General features: G+C 42.4%; 1 protein-coding gene across 1 annotated transcript in view; it reads right to left on the minus strand.

Annotated features, from left to right (window-relative positions):
* The window catches only part of TBC1D1 (TBC1 (tre-2/USP6, BUB2, cdc16) domain family, member 1), a 378557-nt gene that overhangs the window by 203372 nt on the left and 164065 nt on the right, over positions 1–11120 (minus strand). Inside the window, exons 2-4 of the mRNA XM_006895424.1 lie at positions 6986–7203; positions 6685–6913; positions 2023–2112 (exon numbers count right to left, since the gene is read on the minus strand). Of these exons, the coding sequence (XP_006895486.1) occupies positions 2023–2112; positions 6685–6913; positions 6986–7203 (537 nt within the window). The remainder of the gene's footprint in view (positions 1–2022; positions 2113–6684; positions 6914–6985; positions 7204–11120) is intronic.

The raw sequence follows: 11120 nt of genomic DNA on the forward strand, positions 1-11120 counted from the left end.
CACTAAAACTAATAAAATTCAATAATAATTTAAAAAAAAAGAATGTTCTCACATTGTGATGGGGGAAAATGTTATTTTTCAATACTTAAGTAGATCACATTTTATATTAGCAAACGTTGTATCTTATTATTCATTATACCTTACTCATTATGGAAATGAGAAGGTTAGAGTTTAAAAAAAATGTAAAACAGAACTTTGGTTTGTTCTCATATCTGATAGAAAATACCTGAATAAAATTATTTTGGTTAATCATAATTGATCAATTCCTCCAAAATCTAAGTACACCTGGGAGATTATCAAGAAAGATGTTTACAAGTAGGCATTTTCTTCTGAGTAGAGTACCTATGGTGTATATTCAAACAAAACACTTGAACTCTTTGCTGTCGAGCCAGAAGTGATTCATGGCTGACCCTCTCGTGGGTTTTCAGAGGCTGTAAATCGCACGGGGGGAGACTGCCGTCTTTCTCCTGTAGAGTCACCGATGAATGGGAACGTCCAGAGACACCACCTGTGGGTTGGAACCTCAAGTCTCTAATGACGAGGCCACCTGAACTCCCTTGACATGTACTTTCTATTATATTCCCTTGATATGTACTATATATATTTCTCCTCCCTCCCCCTCATTACAAAAAAAAATGTGGCTGGTTGTTCCTTCTCTGTCCTCAGGTATCCTTCATGATCCCGCAGACAGTTCCTTCTGGAATAAGCTCTCCTCTTTCCCTCCAGCCAGCCCCAGTGGGTCCACCTTCTTAGGTTCTGGGGCCAGGACAGGTAGTAAGACATGTGATCATTGGGACATATATTTTTAAGAGAAAGAAATAATGATAAAGAATACCCCAAAAGTTAGAAATTTTTGTAACGTAGAAATCAGTATCTTTTTAAAGAAAGATCTATGTATGTTTTTTTAAAAATTATACATATCTATATCTATCTATCTATATCTATATCACCTATATATCCCCAAACAGATAATGCATTCCAAGGAACAATGAACCGCACTATATGTATATGGTGTACGGTAATCTGTACTACAAACAATGTTGCAGCACCTGATTTGCTGACTCTCGGATATTCATGCACAGATATACAATTTCATCATGCTTAAAATACTTTCAATACTATTAATGTTTAAAATACTACTATGCATAAAGACATTACTAATAAAAGGAAATAATGAAAAAAATTAGGTCACCAACTGAGGTCACAATGAAGTCATTGAGATGGAACCAACCCACTGATCAATTGGAAATTACTTGCATATAAACATAACACACACACACACACACACACACCCTCCTCTGAAATCATGGCTGCTGCCAGCCATTATTACCAGTAACGGCAAAAAAAGTAAGAAAATCCCCTTTTATGGTAGGTTATTGACACTTAGAGCAGAACAGTTACTTTTAAAAAGTCTATTAAAACCTAACCCAGGGTTTAATCCCTGGATTACTAATGAATTCTGTATCTAAAGGTCTTTAAGTAGAATTTATATTTCAATTGCAACACTTAAGTACAGTTCCTAGCTAACGGCCGTCAAATGTTTGTCCTAGTATGTACTTTCTATGCATAAAAAAATTAAAACGCAAGTATACTAAAACATTTTACCATAACACAGTAATAAAATAAAACTTCTTTTAATGCAAGTTGCAATGTAATGTCTGTTTATTAAAAATGTCAAACTTCTAGCATAACGGGCTTTGCGGGCATTGGAAAGATGAACATAAACGTGGTCAAGACTCTGCCTGAATAAGCGTCCCGAGGCACGTGGTGGTAGCAGGCTGACGGGGCTGACTCACGACCACAGGTGGCTCCTGAGTCTGACTTCAATACCTGGATGTGATCTGCGACCTTCAGTACATGGATGTGGTCTGCACACCGAAGCACAGAGCAAGAATACGCAGACCTCAAATGAACGCATAGAAAACATACACCTTGTAATCCACTGTACTATTCCTGACAGATTTTGAAAAGAAATCATTTTCAAATCTCACTGCGATTGAACCACAGCGCATTTCCATTTACCTGAGAGCAAAAAGATATCTCCTTAAAATTTTTCTCAAATGCTACTTTTTTGGTGTCGGGGCTGATGAGGTAAACTTCGGACTGGCCAATCTTAAAGAAAAGAAAAAGAAACAAGCTTAATATGAAAGTGTAACTGACATTTGTCTTACCAATGTCTCTTCTTTCATGATCTTTATATAAAGCACAAAGGTACACATTTCTACAAAATTCTGACTTCTCATTGTAGGAAATGACTCCAAAGGTGCAGTAAAGAACTATCATTCAATGCCCCTAGATGAGACCTAAGTTTTCTTTGAGATAAAAGGACCAAATATCCACAAAGAAGCAATAAAGCCTCTGACTGAATACCCTCTCTATACAGAAATGAAGTTTCTACATAAGTGAATCTTCCAGAAAACTGAAGCTTCTTTTTTAAAATTTTGAGAATGTTTTGTGTGATTTATTTATTTACTGTGGAATCCTTGCTGTTGTGTGCCATCAAGCTAGAAGTGACCCATAGCTGACCCTTCGGCAGGTTTTCAAAGGCATAATCCCATGACAGGAGATTTTTCATCCATACCTCTCCCTTGGAGCAGCTGGTGGATTCAAACTGCATGCCTTTGGGATTGCAGAGCAGCTTCTCACCTCTAGGCCACCAGAACTCCCTTGGAGTCCCTAACTGGTACAGAGTTGACAGGTAACATGTTCTGGTGCTAACTGAAAGGATGGTGACTCAACTTCACCCAGGGGTGCCTCAGAAGAGCTGGTAATCCATATCTGGGAACAAAACCAGCCCTTGAAAACCCTAGGGAATATAGCTCCACTCTGACTCGGTGGGTCACCATGAGTTAGAATCAACAGGCTTTTACTATCTAGATTAAAGCCTTCTAAATGTACTGTTAAGATAATTTACCATCTGTAGACTACACACTATGTGTTACATATTTATATATATCACCTTTTTAAAGTTTTTACATTGTTATGTGCTGTCAAGTTATTTGTACTCATAGCAAACCTACTTATAACAGCTCTGAACCCTGCCCAATCCTGAGCCAACTTATCTCAACACACCCACCCCCAGTACCCCAGTCACTGAACCAATCCATCTCTTCAAGGGTCTTCCTCTCCCGCACTGTCCCTCCACTCTCCCAAGCATAATGTCCCTCCTCTTCAAGGACTGTTCCCTCCCTGCAACATACCCAAAGTATGTCAGGCAAAGCCTCAGAATCTTTGCCTCCGAAGAGCAGCCTGGTTTTACCCTCTCTAGGATGAACTTGTTTGTGGTCCATGGTATATTCAATACTCTTCTCCAGCACCCCAACTCAAAGGCATCAATTCTCCTCCTATCATCCTTAGTCATTGCCCAGCTTTCTGTTACATAGCAAGTAACTGCCAAGACCATGGCCTGGATCAGGTGCACCTTAGTCTCCAGACTGATATCCTTGCTCTTCATTATTTGGAGAGGTTCCTGACAGCAGACTTTTTCACTTTAGCATAAATAAAAACTGCTGCACTGCTCTGGGAACAGGTATCTACGAGTGTAGTATAGTACGCTGAGATACCTATTCACTCCCCATTGGCCTGTAGGGAGCTTCCTCTGGGGGCCCCATGCCTCCCATGGCTACATTTCATGAACTTTCCTGTGTGTTTAATAGTCTTCACTTTCCCTCGGGATAAAGAAGTTGGTGGTCACATCCTGATGCCATTGCTGCAAGTCACCTCCCTCCCTGTAAACTCTCTAGACTTTAATGCAAACTACAAATCAGATATACAAGCTTGTCAGAAACAAGGCTTGTAATCAGACTCTGAAGAAAGATCCAGTTGAGACTGAAAAGCAGGTACTCAACTTAGTCTTGTCATTCCACAAAGTCTAAGTATGCGGAAGAGCTAATTCATTTTTATCATCTTTCTGAATTCGGCTCAACTGTCTCTCTCCAGAGTAGCAGCCCACAGATTCTCTGCCTTGCCTAGGACAACACAGAGTAAAGACAGAAAAACTCAGGAATGAACCAGTCTTGTCTCTGGCTGTCTTCAGTCTCTTTAGAGGTCAAAAAAGACACGTATACACAATGAAGATAATCTGTTCTTAAAAAGCTTTAAAAAGCTCACAACTGAGCAAAATACAATGAAATGGGATAAAAGAATGCCAACTGCCTCACTGATAAGATTATTTCTCTGTGCCAAGTGAACCTTTCAGAGACAGTGAGGAAATATGAACTCAGGAAAATCTGGGGAGAAAGTATAACTAACAAAATGAAACATAAAACACTATGGCTCCAGTGTTTCTCCCTGGCTCCCCGCTCCATCTCTTTAACATCTTCTCACCTATTGTTCCCCGCACCTGGGAGACCCTCTCTCAGCTGACTACATCCAAGCCCCTGCTCAGTCAAAATCACTTTAGGGAAGCTTCCTCTGATGCTGTTCCTGGAGGATCCTCTGCTTCTCCTTTGGAGCTTTCATCCCAACTGCAATTAGTTAGTTCCTTGAGCCACTAATTGCCTGACATCTATCTCCTTTAAAGCTCGATGCTGTTGAATCAAGTCCGACTCACAGTGACCCGAGGTGTGCCAGAGTCGAGCTGTGCTCCACAGAGTTTTCAAAGGTTGATTTTCAAAAGCATGCTGCCAGGCCTTTCTTCCAAGGCACAGCTAAGCAGGTAAACTAGTTGCACCTCTGAGGGACTCCCTGGAAGCTAAAGCCCAGATAAACAGCCTTGCTCACTGCTGTGTTTCTGACATAATCTACAGGACCTTACAAATAGTGGTTATTTGCAGAGTTCTCTGGTAAACAGTGACAGAAGTTTGTAAAGAGAGATCTCTGAAACACAGTCTGACTGTGGATGGGGCACTCTACAATATATTAGGTCAATGATGAAAAGAGAAAAAATATATAAAGCAGCCCTTTTGACCTATGTCATCCTCTTGATTTTAAACCTGAATGTATCACACTATACTAATTTTAGCAGCCAATTTCCTTTTTATCCTTTTCTTTTTTTATTGTGTGTTTCTGTGTGTGCATGTACCATCAACTTGGATCTGACAGGTACAGGAGATTGCCTCTCCTTCTCCATCAGAGCATATGGTAGATTCAAACCGCATGCCTTCAGAATTACAGTGCAGCTTCTTGCCACTAGGCCACCAGAGCTCCCTAGCCAGCTTCTTTAGATCCATCCACAAGACAATATATTTAAGATGGTCTCACTCTCTCTAGAATAAGGAGCCCTGGTGGTGTAGTAGTTTAAGTGATGGGCTGCTAAAAAGGTTAGTGGTTTGAAGGTTAGTGCTAAAGGTTAGTGGTTTGAATCCACCAGCCGCTCTGAGGGAGAACGCCCAAGCAGTTTCCTCCCATTAAGCTGCCTCAGAAGCCCAGTGCAAGGTTGTCACAAGCTGGAATTCACAATAGTGGGTTGGTGTTTTGGTTAGGTTAGGTTAGATTAGTTAGGTTAGGTTTTAGAGATTCAAGGTAGGAATTAAGTCAAAGAAGAAACGTAAAAGTCAAGGAATAATCCATTCCTATATCGTCAGAGGTCAGCACTGAGTCCCATCAGCTCTGATTACTTCACTCTGACCCAAGGGGTCCTGAGAGATGGCAGGATCCATCCATACAGCCCCATCTGCCTAAAACCCAGGAACCCCAAACTCCACAGTCAGTTCCCTAGTCCAATCCTTTCAAGCATTTTCTGTCACATCATCAATTTTCCTCCCCTAGGGGAAAAAAGTAAGCAGTGGGCTTAACTTAATATATTTCCATTTGAGTACAAAGGTCAAATAACAAGCTATCTAATCATCATGACCATTTATTCTGATTAACAATGAGTGTAAGTTTCATAAGCCACACCTCCCCAGAAGACTCTGTTGAAATGCACAGGCACACCTCATGTTCTATTGTGTTTCGCTTCATGTACTTGGCACAATGTTTTTTACAATGCAGGTTTGCCAAAACAAAGCAAATCTTTGGTGATCAAGTTTATCAGCTGCCGTGTTTACCACAGCACACGCTCGCTCGCTGTGTCTCTGGGTCATACCTTGGTTATTTGCACTGTATTTCAACTTTTTTCATAATGTTATTATACACTCAAGAGATTACAGTATAAGCATAACTTTTATATGTGCTAGAAAACCAAAAATGGTTTGTGTCAACTTGCTTTATGATGATCTTTGCTTTATTGCAGTGGTCTGGAATCGAACACACATTAGCTCCCACTACACTTAGATTACTTGAAATTTAAAAACATTTAAAATAAAATCCTTTTTGTGGCTTCTGTCAAGTGTTTTAAGACATTGTTCACCCCACTGACAAAAGTGTCCTTAACACTATGGAGGTTGTTGTTAGATGTCATCAAGTCGGAACCTACTTCAGAGGCTGTAAATGACACGGGAGATTGTCCACCTCTCTCCCTCAGAACAGACAGTAGATAAAAACCCAGCGCTTTTGGGTGGACAGCGTAACTCCTTACCACTAGGCCACCAGAGCTATAAGACAGAATCCCTTGATATTATCTCCTTATTCTCCAATGATTTTTAAAGATCCTAACTGGAGTAAGGATTTTATCTTGACAAGAAAATATATGGATTCACATGTAACTGCCCAAAATCATTTACAAGAAATCGTTGCTCAACAGAATACTTCTTTTGTGCATATATGACAAGCTCACGACAAGCTCAGGGGTCAGTATTATTTTACCGTAAAGAGCATAGTTCGATTTTCCTCGATATCTGTTGGCTGCACAATATTGTTTCCACCAATTAGGTGGTTCTCAATGTCATTTTCCTCAAAGGAGCTGAAAAAGCTACTACTCCGCAGGCTTCCCTCGTGGAAGTCCTTCCTGAAGGCCAAGGAGCTCAGGCCCGGCTGTGAGAAGGACTTCCTCATGGGCCTGCGGCCCTTCTCCTCCGGGCCTGCGGGTGGGAACGCGGCTCGGAACCGGTCCGTTAGGGAGAATCCCCCCGCAGTATTTGTGGGTTCCGATTTCTGGGAGAACAAGTCAAATTCTGCCTTCCTGCTGCCGCTGATGTGGTTGAACTTCTCGATGCATTCGTCGATCAGCGCCGGAGGGGCCTTCTTGTGGGCCACCGTCACCCGGCCACAGAAGAGCACCTCGAACTTCTTGGAAAACGTGTCATCAAACTCGGACGGGCAGTTGAGCTCCTCCTGGCGGGCGATCTTACCGGCCTGGCGGATGGAGCTGATGATCTCAGGCACCTGCCGAGACACAAGAGAGGAAAGAAGGGTGTTATTAGAGCAAACTACGGCTGACTTTTACACATCAAACATAAGGAACAAACATATTCCACTACATTCCCAATGCCCAAGACTAAAGTCTCCATAGTCAACATCCATGAAAACAGCAGTCAAGACATCAAACACTGACTTGCCTTGGACAAACTGGTACCAGAGAGATCTCTAAAGTACAAAGGAGCAAGGAGGTCACTTTAAAGACTAAGGTGCACCTGATTCGGGCCATGGTATTTTCACTTGCTTCATCTGTACGGTAATGCTGGACTGCAGCAACCTGGCAGGAGAGGCTGAACCTAACTTCCACTTTACAGGTGAGGAGACAGAGGCTCAAGGAAGCCGTTTCCACTGCCAAGACACATGCCAAGCAAAGGCAAGAATGAGGGCACATCTCCTGCTTCCCTCCTCCTGGCAGCAGCATATGGGCTCTGGGGGAAAGGTCCTTGTCCTCAGTATGTGCTTGACTGCTAGGGATGGTTGTCCCATCACAGCCAACTCTCTTCCTTCAAAGTCCACTGGACCATGCTGGTGGTCCAGAGGGAAGACACCAGACTGAAAGCCCAGGAGAAGGCACTGACCGGCTAACTGCCCTTGGGCAAATGACACAGCTGTGCGTCTCAGCTTTCTTACTGTAGAAATATGGACTGAACTAGAATGGGGGCTTCCACACCCAGATGGTGATGATACAGCAGGATTACAGAGTGTCACCGAGTTGTACACAGGGCCACTTATGAGAAGGAGCCAACTTGGCAATCAAGAATCATACTTTAGAATCAGATCCTTGTCTTCCCCCAAATGAATCCTACTCCAAATCTACACTAAAAACAGAGCACATGAAGTCATTTCAGATGAATGAGAATGGAGGGCTGGCAGGGTCAGCTGACTGGCAAATCACCATCCACCTCCTGAGGTCTCTCTCTAGGACCGAAGATGCCGCAGTCCACCATCTGAAAACCATCAAATTTCCCAGCCCCCTTAAGGGGCTTCATTCTCCAAATGGACATGAAGGGACAAAAATTCTCAAGGCCTAAGCTAGTTTTTTTTATTTTTATTATCAGTTTTTGTGTGTGTACTGTCAAATCAGATCTGACTGGTACAGGAGGACATTGCTCCTCCTTCTCCAGCAGAGCATCTGGTGGATTTGAACCACATACCTCTGGGATTGCAGTGCAGCTTCTTGGCTAGGCCTCTTCTTATCTCATTCCACATGTTTAGTCTCCATCAAAATGCCATCAACCCCCTTATTTTCAACCCAAGCTACACTAATCCCCTAGCCAGTACCTGCCCTCCTGCTATCTGCATTAGCGATCTACTACTGCATAACAAATTAGCACACAATTTAGCAGCTTAAAAATCTGCATAAAAACAAAATAAAAGGAGTTGAACAGTAAATAAGGAAGTCAGTAGAATAGATATCTTTCAATTGTCACGTTGTAAGAGTATCGAATGTCTCAGAGACTACCAAAAGAACAAACAGATCTGTCCTAGAGGAAGGGCAACCAGGGTGCTCCTTAGAGGCAAAGAGGTGAGATTTCATCTCATATATTTCTAGCATGTTCACAGGGAGGGGGGCCAGTCTCTGGAAAAAGGCATTAGGCTTGGAAAAGCAGAGGTTCAATAAATGAAAAGAAGACCCTCAAGGAGGTGCATGAACAACTAGTGAAATAATGGGCTTAAAAGACAACACTATAAAGCTAGTGCAGCATCAGGTGGGACTTGGTTCTATCGTACGCAGGGCCACTATGTTGGGGCCCACCTGGACTGCAAATAACAACAAAAAACTGAAGGGGGACCTCCCACAGAGAGACAGAAATTGTAACTCCCATAGAGAGGCAGTGACATGCTAAACATGTGTGTGTGTGTGTGTGTGTATACATATATAGCTCTTACAAAGGGAAGAAGAACCCATTTGAACATTGTTAGACTAGGAAGAAACACGTGGCAATTTGCTTTCAAAACTCAGTCTATGAAGATCCTGTGGATTACAACAATTGAAAGTATTTTATTCTGTTGTGTGTGGGTTCACCAAAAGTTAGTGCCCTAATTTAAAGACAGCCAATAGCAATAACAGTATGTGCCAGGGCTGCGCTGGAGGATTTACAGCCCTACCACACTCTGAAAATTCAGTCACAAGCCCAAGGAGGCAAGTTCACACTGGTCCCACTAAATGTCAAAAGTCCACTCTGGATGTGTGAGGCATCACATTCCGAAGTCTTTCTACCCAGTTGTGGCTCACCAAAGCATTATTCAATTATCCTGGATCCCATGAACGTTTTCTAGGGAGCTCTGGAGACCTAGTGGCAAGAAGCTGCGCTGCAATCCCGAAGGCATGCAGTTCGAGGTCACCAGCTACTCTGCAGGAGAAGTAAGGGCTCTCCTCCCAAGTGATTAACTTCCCCTGGAAACCCGCTGGAGGGGCAGCTATGGGTCGGTTCCCACTCTACAGTACACAACAACAACATGGAAATTTTTTAGTTCCCTGGAGAAACTTCCACATTAAATGGGGGAGTAAGGGGGTAAGCTGACAAGCCAATGACTCTGAAGGAAATCAGAAAAACATATTCAAATCATCACAGCATAATTTTCTTTGATAACAACTGGCAATGTATTACTTAGTGCTACATTTTCTGATCATTACAGGGAAAAAAATGGGCAATTTAAATGAAGGACTAAGCAACCCAGGACTAGGGTCATTATCATAACAACACACTGGGTGTCACCCCACAGAGAATACAGACAGCTTTGGTTTCTCATGTGAACTCATGATTAAGACAACGGGCTACAGGGCCTCATCTGTGATGGTGTCGTTCCTACTGCCAAGTCCTCTCATCACGGACTTCTGACAAAATCCTTCAAAGCAGCTGCAGACATAAAGACGAGCCCGTAACTCTAATGAGTAAACATGTACATACAAAGAGGAATCCACACCTGTAATGAGAAAACATCTGTGCAATAGAGGAGATGGCGGACAGCTGCCCGGCTGCATGTAATATGCATGGCCGCTGAAACAAGACAGGCATGGGTGTTATCTTCAAAAGGCACACAGCTTGCTTTTTTTAAGTTTTGCTTTTTCTTTAAATTGTAAAATTCTGATTCAACCACAACCTTATGAGACGGGAAGCTTTACAATTGTGCTCACCACCCACCTCCAAACTATGGTTCAGTCAAGTGAAAGTTTACAGAACAAATTGGTTTTCCATTCAATTCTTCATACATATTTTATATTAATCACAATACCCAAGTTGTAACTGGTATTGTACTGATCACCCCTTCAATATTTGAGTGTGCTTCACTTTTCTTAAAAGAACTGTCTAGTTTTTTTATACAACCTAACACTTAAACCATTTCCTCCTTGTTTAAAAAAAAAAAAGAAAAGAAAATGCAATCTCAGGCCCAACATTCAAGGTCCGACTGTCTCTTTAACAACATTATGTTTTTATTTGTTGTGTACCATCAAGGCAGAATTGACCCATAGTTGATGCTCTGGTAGGTTTTTGTTGTTGTTGTTGAAGCCTGAAGCCCTTCTATAACTATTGTCATTTATCAAAGTTCCTAGAGTTTCCAGAGGAATGCCATTTAGGAAGTGGATGCCACTCCTGCTTCCAAACCTGTCTTAAACTGGAAGCTCCACCAAATCTATCCACCATGTGTAACCATTATGGCATTTGACACCCCAGTGGCACGAGGTTCAGCATCACAGCAACCCCAGGTTACCTCAGTACAGCCTACTGACAGGAGAGTGTTGGACCACTCGAAGTTTTTAGAGTCAGGTAATCGCAAAGGGGGACACTGCCTAGCCTTTTCCCTCGGAGCTGGTAGTGGATTTAAACCACGTGCCTTTGGGGTTGCAACACAGCTTCTTACTATTTGGCCACAAGAGAGCT

The sequence above is a fragment of the Elephantulus edwardii genome, unplaced genomic scaffold, assembly GCF_000299155.1.
Source record: "Elephantulus edwardii isolate Elephantulus edwardi_28Jun2011 unplaced genomic scaffold, EleEdw1.0 scaffold00167, whole genome shotgun sequence".
Classification (NCBI taxonomy): domain Eukaryota; kingdom Metazoa; phylum Chordata; class Mammalia; order Macroscelidea; family Macroscelididae; genus Elephantulus; species Elephantulus edwardii.